This window comes from Elgaria multicarinata, chromosome 13, assembly GCF_023053635.1.
Source record: "Elgaria multicarinata webbii isolate HBS135686 ecotype San Diego chromosome 13, rElgMul1.1.pri, whole genome shotgun sequence".
In the NCBI taxonomy this organism is placed as follows: Eukaryota; Metazoa; Chordata; class Lepidosauria; order Squamata; family Anguidae; genus Elgaria; species Elgaria multicarinata.
The window spans coordinates 1,442,379-1,459,199 of record NC_086183.1 but is presented as its reverse complement, the minus strand read 5'-3'; the positions used below and the strand labels follow the sequence as shown (position 1 = coordinate 1,459,199).

At 43.5% G+C, this 16,821-nt stretch overlaps 1 protein-coding gene across 1 annotated transcript in view; it reads right to left on the bottom strand.

Moving 5' to 3' along the window:
* The window catches only part of TXLNA (taxilin alpha), a 44,037-nt gene that overhangs the window by 16,264 nt on the left and 10,952 nt on the right, over positions 1-16,821 (bottom strand). The window contains exon 6 of the mRNA XM_063139796.1: positions 14,770-14,960. Coding sequence (XP_062995866.1) covers positions 14,770-14,960 — 191 coding nt within the window. The remainder of the gene's footprint in view (positions 1-14,769; positions 14,961-16,821) is intronic.

Genomic DNA, 16,821 nt, shown 5'->3' with positions numbered 1-16,821 from the left:
TAACCCTCATTTCAGTGTTACTATATAGCTCTTTTATCAGCATCAATAGTCTATGGTCAATATTGGTGTTTTGTAGTTTTGCCCATAATCTACTTCTATTTATTGAATCAAAGGCGGCTGAAAAATCAATAAAGGCTACATATAGATGACTCTTGATATTCTTGGTATATTTCCTGATGATGTAATTCAGAGTAAAACACTGATCGATGGTGCTATATCCGCTTCTGAAACCAGCTTGTTCTTCATGTATAAATTGGTTCATTTCTAGCCAATCAAGTAATTTTTGAAGTAAGTGTCTTGCATATAACTTTGAGGAGACGTCCAGCAAACTGATCGGCCGATAGTTTTTTGGATCATTCCTGTCTCCTTTCTTATAAATTGGGGAGATGATACTCACTTTCCATCCAGGGGGCATTTGTCCAGTGTTATTAATCCTGGTAAACAGAGCAGCAAGGATTGGTATCCACCATTCTGAGTGTTCTTTATAAAGCTCCGGAGGTGAGAGATCTTCCCCAGGAGCCTTTTTAAGTTGCAAACGTGAGACAAGAGTCTTTATTTCCCTGCTAGTGACCGATTGCCGTTCAGGTGGGTTAGATAGTTCTTGATGTGCCCCTGGCTCACCCAGTTGCCAGGGTTGGGCATCAAATATATTAGAAAAATAATTGACCCAAGTTGGTGCAGAGATAGATACGTCCAGTGTTGACCTTATCTCATTTGAGCCCCGAGAAACTAGGTCCCAAAATTTGCCTTCATTCCGCTCTGAAATTGCCTGTTCTAGTTTCTGCCATTGAGTTTTAGTGTATTGTTCTTTCTTGTTTTTAAGCAGTTTTTTGTAATCTGACCTACATTTTATAAGGCTTCCTAAGGCTTCTTCAGGTGGTTTGTTGCGGAATTCCCTTATTTCCCTAGACAGGTTTTTCTTAGCCGCTTTACATTGGGCGTCAAACCAGCCAGTGTAGGCTGTCGGTTGGCTTTTATTTGCCGGTGCTACCAGAAAAGCCCTCAGTTCTGTAGTAATTTGTTGGAAGGCATCTAAATGGTTTGCAGATTTATCCCAGAATACTTGGCGTAGGTTTATCATTTGCTGACTGTGTAATTTTTCTTGGATATCACTACTCAGTTTTATGGACCATTTTAGTCTTCTCTCTCCCAGCAATTCTCCAGTTAGAGTTACGGTTTCGGTCAATGCTGCTCGTTCAATTAGTGGGGATAATGATACTAGTATTGGGAGGTGGTCACTTTCAGGACGGTCCAGCACTTCGAAAGAGCTTACTGAAGGGAACAATGCTGGAGAGACCATTACATGGTCAATGGCACTGCCTCCTCCTCTGCACAGGTAAGTGAAGTGGCCTCTTGATTTGTCCAAAGGGCTCCCATGGAGAGTGTAGAAGTTGTGATGATATAGGAATTCTAGGAACTTTACTCCCTGCTTGTTATATTTACTATCGATGGAACTGTGAGCTGTTAGAAAAATATCTTCCAACTCTATACCGAGTGGTTGCAGGAGCCCCTCTGAGACTGCTCCTATTCGTGCATTAAAATCCCCACAGATGAAGATAAGTGCACTCGGAACCTTCTGGGATATCTGTTCCAGGAGGAATGTTAAATCCTTCCATGTTTTGTCGACTACCAGTAGGCAGTTTGTAGAGGGGAAGTAAATATTTATACAGAGGAGGATATTTCCATCTTTGGTTTTAATTTGTAAGGGTAAAAGATGATTATTTTGTACTCCAAAGTCCACCATCTGAGATTCTCCTGCCAATTCTGTCGAAATCAAGGTTACTAAGCCCCCGCTCCCTCGGCCATTTTTGCTTGTCTTTATGGCTGGTTGGTTAAAGGATATATAGCCCTGGAGATGAGGGGGGTTATGTTCGCGGCACCAAGTTTCTTGCAGGCAGACTATGTCATATTGTTGGAGCATTCTAACGAATTCTTTGTCCACCAATTTATTTCCCCAGCCAGCTAAATTCCAAGATAGTATATTCAGCCCTTTTTGATTTGTGCCTAGTCAGAATTGATGTCTTCGGACCGATTTATAAGTCTCTGGCTCTTGAAAGTTTGTTCTTTTGTAACTATCCCAAGATCTGGGATTTCCTGGAGGTTTCGGCCTATGGGGATCAGCCCAGACTCTGTGGGAAGATTTTGATATGAGCTGATGATTTTGATCCTCAGGTCTCTTCAGATATCTCCCATGGCTTGTGTTTGAGTTGGAATGTGTGATCTTCCTTCCATTTCTGTAGTCGTATATTTGTATATTATTTGGGTAGGTGATAAAGGAAGGGATCTTATATCTGTGGTTCTCCCAGCTCCTGACCCCCTCATTTCCAGCTCTTGGGTGGATTTCTCTTCCTCTCTCTTGTAGAGATGGTGTGAAATTCATTTCTAGCCCACCTGAATCGTATCGAGGTTGTTTTAGTTCAAACAATAGCTCCTTGTCAGTGAACCTGTGCAGTAAGGACCAAAATTTACTCCGGATATCAGAGTCCGAAAAAGTTAATTCCAAACTGCCACTATCCCCATATTGTGACAAACGTTTACAACGTACATTACTTCCTATGTCCAGTGATGTCCCCAGAATAGACTGAATTTCTGCTATGAGTTCTTGTTCTAATCTTGTTATCCGCCCTGAGCTCCTGAGTGGCCAATTGTGTATGACTACCTGCAGATCATCTAGAGATCTCTCCCGAGAGCCATTTTCCAGGGGAGAATTTGTCCCCCTATTCTCTAAGATTTGAGGTATAGCTGGTTGCCCTACCTTCTCGGCTGAGAAGGAGAGAGGCTCCTGTGAAATATCCAAGTCTAATGATGTATGATCTGGGCCTAATTGAGTCAAATCTAGCAACATGGTACTGTTGTTCACTTGGGAAATGTCTAAATCCTCACCGGGAAACTCATCAATTAGCAGCAGTCTTAGATCTGATGGAGTTAAATTGAGAATGGAGAAAGAGCTATCAGAGCTGGCCTCATGCTCCATTTGATTGGGGTGGGAAAGTGTTTCTGCATTGGTTTTCCAATCTTGAAATATATTATTTAGTTCTTTAGTCACTAAGTCGGTGGAGAGCCTGTCATCCTTTTGCTTGCCTCTGCCCTGGTAGTCCTCCAGGCTGTCTTCCATCTGCCTTCCCTGGGACGTCTGACCCGTCTGGGGTGCTGCAGCCAGAATACCAAGCTCTACTAATCCAACCAAAGTTCCAATAATGGCTTTCAGGCCAGAGACTTCCTGTTGCAGCACATCCATTCTGAGGAATATTTTCTCTGCTGTTTGTTTAGATAAAAAACATTGATCTCTTAATAACCCACACAAGGTGGTGGAGTCACTCTTTGGGTTTACTGAGTCAGCTTTGCCTAAACTCTTTCTGAGCGTGTTTAATGCCTCTTTATATAAGGGAGCTTGTATTTCTGAGGGTGAAAGACCCTCTATTCCTCTCTCTATGAGTACGGGATCATTTGTCTCATTTATTAAAAACTCATTAGAGGAATATACGGTTGAGACTTCCTCCTGAGAGGTAATGTCCCCTACCATTGATTCTCTGAAGGCACCATTTGGTGTACCGTCTTCTTCGTTTAAAAATGAGACTGCGGTATCTGGATCTATCCTGTACTCATTCTCAGCTGACTCTGTTTCTCCTGACTTAAAGTCATAATAATCCAATATTGATTTCTGGACTAGGTTGGGCAGAGGTTCCTTACATGAGGCTTTCTGAAGCTGGGCTCGGGTGTTAACCATGTTATATGATGGTATTTTAATACTGATTTATCAGTTATCAACTTTCAGTATTAGAAGGAAGTAGGGGAGAAGGGAAAACAACACTAGAAACCTTCTGAATTGGAGCTGAATAGGGACAATTTATAGGACTAGAAAGTCTTGAACCACGACCACAATAACAATTCAAAGTTTGGGGCGTGGCCGATAAAAAAAAAACAACACCCCAAAATAAACAGAATCAATAATATCAGTAATCAATAATAATAATAGCCTTAGCACAGTCTTAACACAGCTAAAACTCGAATTCTAATCTTAGGAATATGTCATATAAAATGAAGTTAAAAATTAAAAATGCATTTCTAAGTGTACATTAACCTTATTTCCATACTCGCAAACTGACAATTATAACTGAAGTGAGTCCTAGACGGGTATGAAGCATCCTGAAGCAATAATAGTTCTTAGATTGGCTCACTTCCCTCTTCCTTTAATGGTTGAGTTTTTTCTTGAGGAAAGGTCCAGCAGGAGTGAAATTCAGAAATTCCGCCAAGCCTGTCCTATCCCAAGGGCTACTATTAACTTACAAGTGTGGAGTCAAAACTGACCCGTGCGAAACCAGCGATGCAAATTCAGGAAGGAATTTTCTCAGCTTCCAGATGGATAACTTTGTAACTTAATCTCCGAGGAGTAAACTGCATGAGGGTTCAAAAGGCGTTGGCATAAAACAGCCTAGAGTCTTGTCAATTCACCCCCTCTACTCGGCGTCCTGTCGTAGTTAAGATAAATGGTGTCAGGCAGCTTGGCTTGGCAGAGGTAAAACAACAAACAGTCCAACAGGTTGAGACCCTGCTAAACTCCTCGGGTAGTAAATAACAGGTAACAAAATCCAAACGGCTCCTTAGGTCGGAGAGAAGGTTGGAGAGAAGGTTCCAGTTTGGAGGCAATTATTCGTTTTGACTTCACCGTCCGTTTTCGATAAGAATCCAATGGCCCAGTTCAAAACAATAAAAACTTAACACCTTGTTTTTAAAAAAGTTTAAAAACATTACAGCATTCCAACTTCATCGGGGATCTTCGGAGGGCTACTCCTCTGGAACCTACTACGGCAAGAAGTACAAATGCAGGTTGCTTACCTGTAACTGTAGTTCTTCGAGTGGTCATCTATGCATCGCACATATGGGCTTTGCGCCTGCGCAGAGACCAGACCGGAACCTTCTCTAGCTGAGTGGAACGTTTTTGGCGGGAACCCCTCCCCCACGCTACCGCGCATGTCCATGGGGTTCCCGCCCTTACCTCAGTTTACAGGAGTCCGACGTTGTGCCCCCATAAACACGAGAGTAAATAAAATAAAGTACATTCCACAATAAAACAGTGTCATTTATAAGTCTCACACCACCAAGTGGGGATGGTGGGTGGGTTGTGTGAATGCATAGATGACCACTCGAAGAACTACAGTTACAGGTAAGCAACCTGCATTTCTTCTTCGTGGTCTCTATGCATCACACATATGGGCGAATAGCAAGCTGACATACCTTTGGAGGTGGGTTGGTGCATCATCTGAAGATCTCTGAAAGCACAGTCCTCCCAAATGAGCAGTCCTGCCTCGCACGGGTGTCCAAACTGTAGTGCTTGACAAACGTGGATGGAGTGGACCACGTTGCGGCTCTACAGACTTCAGTCAGTGGAACACCTCTGGTGAAAGCCACCGACGTTGAAACAGCTCTGGTGGAATGAGCTGTTACAGGTTTCACTAACTCTAATTTAGCAATAGAGTAGGCCAATTCTATTGTCTCCACTATCCAGCGTGACAGTCGTTGGCAGGAGACAGGGAGTCCCTTAGAAGGCTCACCATAACAAATAAACAGTTGCTTTGTTTTTCTAAATGTCTCTGTCCTGTCTTTATAAAAAGCAAGAGCCCTTCTTACATCGAGAGTATGCAAGGAAGACTCAAGAGGTGAAGTTGGATTAGGAAAGAAAGCAGGCAAAGTAATATGCTGGGACAGATGAAAAGTTGACACTACCTTAGGTAGGAAAGCTGGGTCTGTGCGTAGCACAACCTTATCCTTATGAAAGATAGTGTATGGAACATCTATCCTAAGAGCTCTAAGCTCACTTGCACGTCTTGCCGATGTGATGGCTACTAAAAAGATTGTCTTTAAAGTTAGAAGCCTAAGGTCTGTCGAAGCCATGGGCTCGAAGGGTTTGCGTGTCAGAGCTTGCAGCACAACTGACAGGCTCCATGGCGGCACGATACTCTTCACAGTCGGTATCGTGTTCTTCAGCCCTCTCAAAAATTTCTTGGTTGTTGGATGGGTAAAAGGTGTAAAACCATCCACACCCCGGTGAAAAGATGTAATCGCAGCAAGGTGAACCCTGATGGATGCGAGCTTAAGTCCCTGCTGGAAAAGTGTCAATAAATAATTGAGGATGAAGGGTAAGTGGCAAGATTCTGGTGTTTGATCTTGTACTGAAGCAAAGTTCCGAAATCTTTGCCACTTTGCTGCATAAGTTTTCCTAGTGGAAGGCTTTAGTGCTGCCAATATAATGTGATCCACAGTCAAAGTTCTAGTTCCAGAGGAGGAGTGGTTGTTATCCTCCATGCAGTCATCTTGAGGGTCGACAGATCTGCGTGTCGAACCCTGCCCTGGTGTCGAGACAGTAGCTTCGGTGTCGACGGGAGCCTGATGTAATCCCCTCTCGATAGCCGAAGAGCGTGAGCGAACCACGTCTGACGAGGCCACCACGGAGTGATGAGGATGCAATTGGAGTTGTCCATCTGGATCTTGGCTATCACCCTTGTCAATAGTGGGAAGGGAGGAAACATGTACAGGAGATTTCCTCTCCAAGTCCTGGTGAAAGCGTCTCCTAAAGATTGCTCTCCTCTTCCTGCCCTGCTGCAATACTTGGCACAAATTGCGTTGTCTTCGGTAGCGAAGACATCGACAACAGGACGGCCCCAGTACCGAAAAAGGCTTTCCCGCACTTCGACATCGAGCTCCCACTCGTGGTCGACATGGAAGGACCTGCTGAGAGAGTCCGCAATGACGTTTTCCTTGCCGGCTACATGGATCGCAGTCAGGTAAGTCCTTCTCTTTATGCACCAGTTCCATATCCTGAGTGCAGAACGGTTCAGAGGGTGTGATCTTGTTCCACCCTGCCTGTTGATGTATGCCACTACAGTAGTATTGTCTGTCGCGATCAAGACATTCTTGCCCTCGATCATCTGTGCAAATGCTTTTACTGCATTTTCTACTGCCAGGAGTTCGAGATGGTTGATGTGATGCTCCCTCTGTGATCGAGACCAACGACCCTGAGAGGTTAAGGAGCTGCAATGGGCTCCCCATCCTTCTAAGGATGCATCCATCGTGATCGTTACCGAAGGCGCGTCTTGTTGGAATGGAACGCCTTCGAGAAGAGTCGACATCGAGAACCACCATGTCAGGGATGCCCTCACCTGCTTCGGTATCGAAAGGTAAGTCCGTCGAGCATTGTGCCTGAGATCGAAAGTTCTCAAAAACCAGGTTTGCAATACCCTCATTCTGAGTCTTGCAAATCTGATGACTGCCGTAGTAGCTGCCATCAGACCCAACAATCTTTGAACTGTCCATGCCGAAACTTTCCGGCGGCTCTCGGTATCGATGGCTAACTGCTGCAAGGTGTTTGCCCTGGTTGAAGGTAAGTATGCTCTCCCGTCTCGAGAGGATAGGGTTACCCCTATGAAGTCCAATCTCTGCTGTGGAGTCAAAATGGACTTTTCGTGGTTGACCCACAGCCCCAACGAGTCCAACAGGTTGAGGGTGGTTAGTATATCCGACTGGAGCGCCTCGCTGCTGTCCGCTACGAGAAGCCAATCGTCCAGGTACGGATACACGTAAATGCCTTTCTGCCTTAGGTGGGCGCATACCACCGCCATAACCTTCGTGAAGACCCTCGGCGCCGTGGCCAATCCGAACGGAAGAACGGTGAACTGGTACTGGGACGCTCCGATCGAAAACCGAAGGTAAGCTTGATGCGACTTCCTGATGGAAATGTGGAAGTACGCATCCTTCAGATCCACCACTGCAAACCAAACTCCTTTCTGTAGAAGCTGCAGAATTGAAGTAACCGTTGTCATACGGAACTTCCTCGGGGTGATGAACTTGTTCAGTTGTCTTAAGTCCATGATCGGTCGAAGACCTCCATCTTTCTTCGGGACCGTGAAGTAACGAGAGAAAAATCCCTGATTGAGTTCCTCTGCAGGTACGGGAGAGATGGCTCCCTTCGATAGTAAGGTCTGTACCTCGAGCAGCAGAGGAGGGGATGGAGTCGTTACTTTCACGCCGGAAAAAGGAGGGAGGGCATCGAGCTCGATGGCATAGCCCGAGTTGATGATAGTGAGCACCCAGGAGTCTGTTGTTATTAACTCCCATTGATGGTAATGGGGTGCTAGGCGGTTCGCAAAAGGGGGTGGATCTGAAGCCGAGGAGTCAAACCCGCTGCTTCTTAGAGAAGTCGGGCTGACGTTTTTCCTGTTGGAAACGGCTCTGATAAGGCCGTTTCCTTTGAAGTTGTTGCTGCTGCTGCCTTGGTTGCTGGTATTGAGGCCGTTGTTGGTATTGTTGTTGTGGAGGAGGTCTTATCCATCTTTTCTGTCGGTATTGAGTCTGTGGAGGAGGAGCAGTAAACCCCATCTTTTTGGCTGTTGTTCTCGCCTTGTAGATAGAGTCCAGCGTCTCGTCGGTCTTTGTATTAAATAGACCTTCGCCATCGAATGGCATGCTCTCTATCCTCCATTTCGTTTCTTGAGTAAGATTGGCTGATCTGAGCCAAGCGTGCCTCCTCAAAGAAATGGCCCCCATCATCGACTTTGAGTGGCAATCCACCTGGTGTCGAGCGGTAGACAATTGCTGCCTTGCTATGGCTGTCGCTTCATTCTGAAATACTCTTGCGAGCTCCTTCTTATCCTCTGGAAGATGTTCGCATAGAGAACCCATCTTTTCCCAAAGGAAAATCTGATATCTCGCCATAGTTGCCTCGTACGCCGATGCTCTGATGCCCAAGGATGAGGACGAGTAAACTCTCCTGCCAGTTTGGTCCAATTTTCTCCCCTCTCTGTCGACAGGTGCAGAATGAGTCTTTTGTGACTGTCCCTGTGCCGATTCCACTACAATGGAATTAGGCTTAGGATGCTGAATCAAAAATTGTGCATCCTCTTCCTTAACTTTATAGAGTGTTTCCAATCTCTTTGATGTTGCCTGTGTCACTGCAGGGGTTTTCCAAGACAGTTGAGCCGTTTGTTTCAAGGCTTGAGGAACAGGAATGGCCAAACGTTGGTTCGTTGTCGACTGAAAGACATCATAGATTGGGTCGTCTACCGATTCATCTGTCTCCTGTATGTGGAGTCCCAATGCTCTGGACATCCTAAGCATATGGTCCGAAAAACGTACCATATCGTCCGAAGGAGAGGACGGGTCTGTATCGTCGATTGCATCGTCAGGTGAAGGGGCAGCTGGAGCAACTGAATGTTCAGATTCAGAATCGGAAGGATAGTTATCCTCTGGTGATGATAACGTCACCACTTGCAGACCATGTTGTTCGTCTTGCGGTAGCACAGTAGCGGATGCAGCAGATGGTATTGCTTGCTGTGCACGGTGTCGAGGCGTCGATACCGTCGACATTAACTGAGCGGATGGAGAAGGCAGAGGCAACTGGCAGACTCTTGTTGTTGGAGGAGGTTGTGCATAATAACCTTCCTGCTGGTAGTAACCTTGATCCCCTTGAAAATATTGTTGAGGACGGTATCTTTCCCAGTCATAAGTGATGTATCTAGGCTGGGAATCAGAGTACTGCGATGCTCTGTCCCAATCTGTTCTTGAGGTCCGTCTTGGGGAGGGCTGTACAAGTTCTTGCGGCCTCATAGGTTGCCGAGCGGACGTTACCGACACTGAATCCCGAATTTCACCCTCGGACAAACTTGGAGGACATGTCGGTACCGTGGCCGTCGGTACTGACATAGATCTCGGTACCGAAGGTGACCTCGGTATCGAAGTGGTCGGTACGGCAGGAGGTGTGGAATGGCTCTTGGCCGATTCCCGATGTCGAGGTGACGGTACGGTGGATTTCTCCACGTCCCTCTTTTTCTTCTTCTTCTTTTTCTTCTCCGGCTCAGAAGAAGATATCAGAGTTCTGGCTGTTTTAGAGATTTTCTTAGCCATAGAACTCGATAAAGACCAACCAGGCGTGAGGGGTATCTCAGCCCTATTTGCTCTGGTCTGCACTTCAGTGCTATGGTCTGACGGTTTCTCCATAACAGTCTTTGTAACTGCCGTTTTACGGGCAACAGACTTATGAACCGCCGTTCTTTCCATCGAAGGGGCCTCTGTGGCCTTGAGAGCCTTCTCCCAAAGTATGGAGCGGAGTCGGTCTGCTCGGTGTTTTCTGGTTTGTTTGGTAAAAGACATACAATGGTGGCAGGTCTCTACCACATGTCCCTCTCCCAAACAGATAATGCACAAAGAATGGCCGTCAGACGGAGGGAGCTTAGCTCCACACTTGACGCACTTTCTAAATGGTGCTTTGATTGCCATAAAGGCCTCACACGACCGAAGTCGCTGAGGAGAAATCTAACTACAAAAAACTTTTTTTTTTTTTTTTTTATATAGATAAAGAGAGAAAAAGGACGAAAAAGAAGAAAGCTGAAGAAAAGGTAAGCTAGAAAGTATTTTAAACAGATTAACAGAGAAAACGCTAGAGGTAAAGTTATTCGGTCTAGGCACAACGGCGGACGACGAAGAACTGAGGTAAGGGCGGGAACCCCATGGACATGCGCGGTAGCGTGGGGGAGGGGTTCCCGCCAAAAACGTTCCACTCAGCTAGAGAAGGTTCCGGTCTGGTCTCTGCGCAGGCGCAAAGCCCATATGTGCGATGCATAGAGACCACGAAGAAGAACCCGTGCCAGTTACCTACATCTACGTCCTTTGACCCCAGAGCGCTGGTTGCTTTCCCCAATAATTGTACTGAAGGAGATACCGGCAAGAATTTTACGCAGGAGGAAAGACTATGCATTTCTGACGACTATATCGAAACAAAAAAAAGATCAACTTCCGTTGGGAGCTCCCAGAAGGGGTTGTTTTTACTTTTAAGGATTGCAGATACAAGCTGAATTCTGTACAGAAGGCAGGACACTTCGTAGAAACTTACAAAAAAGAATGCGAGGAGACATAATCAAAATTGGAAGAGGACTTAAGCACCAGGGATGCTACAAGTGGAGAATGAGATTGGAAAGATGGATTATAAGTTCTTAACTTGGAACATCAATGGAGCAAATGCTCCTCAAAAGAGGAAGAAAATATTTCATGACTAAAAAAAACTAAAGCAAGACATCATTTGCTTACAAGAGACTCACATTAGAAAAAAGGATGTAAAATATCTAACTGATAAAAAATTAGGTAAAGAATTTATTGCAGGAAATGGAAAAAAGAAAAATGGAGTTGTCTTATATATTAAATCATATTTAAACCCAGAATTAATATTTAGAAATGAACAAGGAAGATATGTAGGAGTTAAAATTATTCTAAATGGAGTGTCAATGTTGGTCTTGGGGGTTTATGCCCCCAATGATCATAAAGCGGAATTCTACAAGAAATTGATTACCAGTCTTTTTTATTTATCCTATGATAATTGATGTTTGATGGGGGACTAGAATGGAGTTATTTTACCACAAATAGATAGGTCATCAGAGAAAAAGATCCAAAGTCATCAAGGCAAACTCCCTAAAAGTTTTTTTGACCTGATAGACAATCTGGGGTTAGTAGACGCATGGAGACACAGAAATGGCAACTCAAATGAGTATACCTATTTTTCAGAAATGCACAAGTCCTTTTCAAGAATAGACATGATTTTGACAGCTAAAGATTTTCTTACAAAAGTCAGTAAAATAGAAATCTCACCTAAATCTTTTTCAGACCACAATCCTACATCTATGGTGTATAGGAGAAAAGGTAAAACATTTACATGGAGATTAAACGAAACCTTACTGCAAGGTAAAAGTATGGTGGACAGCAGTAAAAGAAAACTGAAAGAATATTCTGAATTGAATCTGAATAAGGGAACAGATCTTCGAATGGTCTGGGATGCAAGTAAGGCTTATATGAGAGGACATTTTGATCAACAAAATAGCCAACTTAAGAGGAAAAGGGAAGAGAAAATACAAAACATTTTAAATGAGATCAAAAAAAAAGAAAAGAAATCTAAGGAAAGGCAAGCATTCTTCAACAAATTAAAATGCTTCAACAACAACTATCAATGTTAACAATACGGGATATGGAAAAATAAATTATGTGAAGCAAAGAAGTTTCGAATCAGCAAACAAACCAGGAAAATGGCTGGCTTATAAATTGAGAAAAGAAAGAGAAAAGAAACAATATTGAAAATAACGGAGAGCTGAATAGAACTAACAGATGACACAGCCATACAGAGTTTTTCACCAATACTACTCGAACTTGTATAAAGGACAGGATATATCAGCAGATCTAATGGATAAATATATTGAAAAACAAAAATTACTGAAAATTACAAAAGAACAAAAACAAATGATGAATGGACCTATAACAACAGCTGAGATGGTGGCGGTGATAAGAAAGATTAAGTTGGGGAAATCCCCAGGACCGGATGGATTGTCAGGTTTATATTATAAGATACTTGAGGATGAACTTCTAAAACTATTACAGTCCACAATTAACTCTATTTTGAGCAGTGGGGAGATACCTGATACTTGGAAAATGGCTTACATAACGCTTATGCTGAAAGAAGGACAGGACTTGACCTTGACAAAGACTTATAGACCAATATCACTACTAAACAATGATTATAGTCTTTAATTGTTGCACTTCTCCCCAAAAAAGACCTTTCCCCATCTTAATAAATCTTTTTTGACTTCATTCCAAACCTTGACATAGTTATTGTGGAATAACATACAGTTCATATTTGTCAGAACAATTCCCAAACATTTTACCTTCTTTTCAATTTGGAAGCCTGTCTTTTCTATCAGCTTTGATTGTTCTTGGGGGTTCATACTCTTTGTTAATATATTTGTCTTCTGTTTATTAACTTTGAAACCTGCTACTGCCCCAAATATTTCAGTTTTCTCATCAAGATTTCGATACCCTTCCAGAGTAAAGACCAAATCATCAGCAAATGCCCTCAACTTGTATGACTTTTTTACCTTTATTCCTCTAATTCAATTATCTTGTCTTATATCTCGATCCAGCAGTTCAAACAATAACGATGACAGCGGGCGTCCCTGTCTTGTCCCTGTTTGTATTTCACATGATTTGGACATCTCTCCATTAATAATTATTTGCACTTTCTGAGAGGTGTAAATAGATTTCACCCACTTTATAGAATTTACTCCAAAGTCCAATTCTTCTAGAGTTCTAAATAAAAAACTCTAATTGAGAGTATCAAACGCTTTCTCTGCATCCAGGAAAATCAAAGCAGCCTGCTTTTCTGGGTGTTTTTCCAGATATTCCACAACATTTAAGACCGTTCTTACATTGTCTCTTAACTGCCTCTTAGATAAAAAGCCACAAATGAAACCAGAAGCCTTTTTATTGGGACTAATGAACAACCAACTGAAAGACCAAGGGTCTCTACTTCCCTTGCTCGGCTTCGTCCATTCTCTTCTGCTGCCCCTTACGCCTGGAATGCTCTCCCAGAACATTTGAGAACTACAAGTTCAATCGCAGCTTTTAAAGCTCAGCTAAAAACTTTTCTTTTTCCTAAAGCTTTTAAAACTTGATGTTGCTCAGACTTTAGACTGTTAGTTATACTGTTATACTGTTAGCTTTACCCTACCCTGTGCCTGTTTACCCTACCCAGTGCCTGTTTCCATTCTCTTCCCCTCCTTATTGCTTTCCTATGATTTTATTAGAATGTAAGCCTATGCGGCAGGGCCTTGCTATTTACTGTTTTACTCTGTACAGCACCATGTGCATTGATGGTGCTATATAAATAAATTATAATAATAATAATAATTAATAAGAGAAGGGGGGGACTTTATTTTTATACATGACAATAGGAGCAAGACTATTATACGCACAGAAGTGGAAAAATGAAGTAACTCCAATAATGAAAGAATGCCTATTGAAGATATTGGAGTTGGCAGAGATGGCAAAACTTACAGCGATAATGAGCCACATTCATATCTGAATGGAAACCTCTGATAGAATTTTTGTAAAAAACAGAAAAATGATGTATTTGTCTGTGGATTCAGTGTATGAGATATAGTTAACTTAAAAGAAAGAAAAGAATTTGATTATTGTGTTAAATGTATCAAACAAGGAGAGAATATAATTCACATTTGTGATGTGTAGAGAGCTGAAAATACACCTTAACCTTTGTGTGTGTACTTTTTCCCCCCTTTTCCATTTTCCTTGGATGTAATGTTTCTATGTAATGCTTTTATGTCATCTATGTTTGTGAAACAATAAAACATTATAAATAAATAAAATAAAACATTCCATAATTCATTTTTTCCAATTTTTCAGAAAAAAATGGGGGTGGGGAACGGGGTTTGCCTGAATTTTTCCGGGTTTTTGTCCGGGCCTTCATATCGCTACCGTGACCATACAAAACTATATCATACCAAGCCCTAAACAACTTGGGACCAGAATATCTAGCAGATCGCCTTCCCTTACATATATCCAGCCGACCTTTAATATCATCAGAGGCGGCTTTGTTGGTTATTTTGAAATTAATAGAATACCATACCTCAATGGTAGTTTAAATTAATCATGCTGCTCCATCTTACAGCTCTTTGCATTGCTAATTGGAATTGTTTTTAACATTGTAAGTTAAACGTGATTTTAATATTTATACGTGAACCACTTGGGGATTTTATTATACGAAGTGGTATAGAAGTATCACAAATATCATAAATACAATGATACATCCTTTGTCTTTCCGATGCAATTCTATGAATCTTTATATCTGCTACGTAATCAAAGCCCTGCAGGTTGGGGGGTGGGGGCCCTCCTCCTCCTGCCCCCCCCCACCAATGCTCCGCCACTCACTAGGATGCAACCCACCTCCTCCCGCAGCTCGTACTGCTCAATGAGCTTCTTCAGCCTTTCAGCCAGCTCCATGTTCTCCTGGCGCAGCTTTGAGTTGCGCTCGTTGTGCTGCTCCATCTGCAGCTGGATGTCATTGAGTGTCACCTGGAAGTGGGATGTCACCTCCTTCCGCTTCTCTTCTTCCTCACGGGCACGTTGGACGCCCTCTTCCTATAAGAGACAAGAGAGGAAGGAGCCTAAAGGTCAGCGGGGGAGAATAACTACTTCTGCAAGCAGAAACTCCTCGATTCAGTCCTTGGCACTTCCAGTCAAAAATGCCTCAAGTAACAAGGCTGGGGGGGCGGAATGCCTGAAGCCTTGAAAAAACACCTGCCAGTCAGAGTAAGCAGTACTTGGGTAGATGGACCAATGGACTGGCTCACTACAGCATAGCAATGACTCAAGAACATAAGAGGAGCTCTGCTGGATCAGACCAAAGGTCCATCTAGTCCAGAATTCTGTTCGCACAGTGGCCAACTGCGGGAAACCCACAAGCAGGACATGAATGCAACAGCTCTCTCCTGCTCCTGTTCATCAGTAACCGGTAATTGTGAAGAACAGCCAAGATGACTGTGGTCTTGCTCAGACTTGTTCCAGCCTCCTTACAGGAGGGAGGGGTGAGTTTATGAGAACAGCTCTCAAGGTCCATCTCTGAGAAAACAGCTCGTTAAGCTGAACACTCTCCGCCCCCCAGCAGCACCTGGGAAGTTATCAGCCTAGCCCAAGGTCATGCTAATTGGGTGCTGACTTGCTTCAGCTGTGAGAAAAACGACCTGGTGGGGAGGGCCCCCATTCGAAGGGAGGAGGAGCTGGAGGCCTGAGTGGGGATTGGTATTGGTTGGGACGGGTCATGGTACTGCCAGGCCCAAAAAGGAATAAAGGAGTGGGCAACCAGAGGCCAGCCATCTTCCCTGGAACTACATACATGTGGAACGGGAGATTCCCGGCAAGCTGGGTTACGGCTCAGTTTTAGAAAGGTTTTTTGTGTTTTAAGTGCCTGGATGCTCCAGGGAGGACTAGTCGCCTTTGTGGACTGATTTATAGTGGGCTAATGTTTTAAGTGGTTGATTGCTGTTTGATTGCTGCTAAACCCACCTCAATCCTCTTCCCTCAACCCCTCCTCTCTCCCTTCCCTTTACATTCCCTTGCTTGTGCTTTTGACTGGGGCCTTACGTGTGTGTAAATAAAACTGCTTCAGTCCGAGGGGCTGGCAAATACTGTCTCAGTACGGGGTTAGGGAGGTGGAAATCTGGGTAATCGGACAATTGGTCCAGAGCCTACCTTGCAGAGAGGTTGGGTGGGCCCCAGCCTTCCTTCACAGTAATCATAGGCATGCTGCCTCTGATAGTGGAGGTAGCCTAGAGCCATCGAGACTTGTAGCCATTGGTAGCCTTACACCCTCCATGAACTTATCCAACCCCCTTTTAAAAGCCATTCAAATCAGTGGCCATCGCTACATCTTGTGGTAGCGAGTTCCATAGTTTACCTATGCCCTGTGTGTTAAAACCATTATCTGCAGGAGAGGCTCTCTTGAGCGCACCACTGCCTGCCTACAGAGGTCCGTTTGTTGTTAGTGACAAAGCCCTTCCTCCTCCTCCTCATTATATTTATTTATATCCCACGTTTTGCGCAATGCTGGGCCTCAAGTCAGCATTACAAGATGTAAAACATATACATTTAAGACCTATAAATACAAATATACAGAAATTAAAAATAAATTAAGTTCCAGTATTAAAACATGTAAACATTTAAAATGACAATTATTAAAAGTCCTTGGCACTGCCGGGGCAAAAAAGGTTTCGCCTGTCTCCTTTAAAACAATTATTAATGGTTTGTTTCTTGCTTTTATAGATCTTAAATCTGCCTTCAATACAATAACAAGAGAAAGATTATGGGCTAAGTTACAACACTCTACTATAGATAAACGATTGCTGTATCTTATCAAATGCTTATATCAATATAACACGCTCCGAGTAAGATGTGGCTTGGAGGGCAATCAGACAAAACCTATCTTAGTCAACAAGGGGA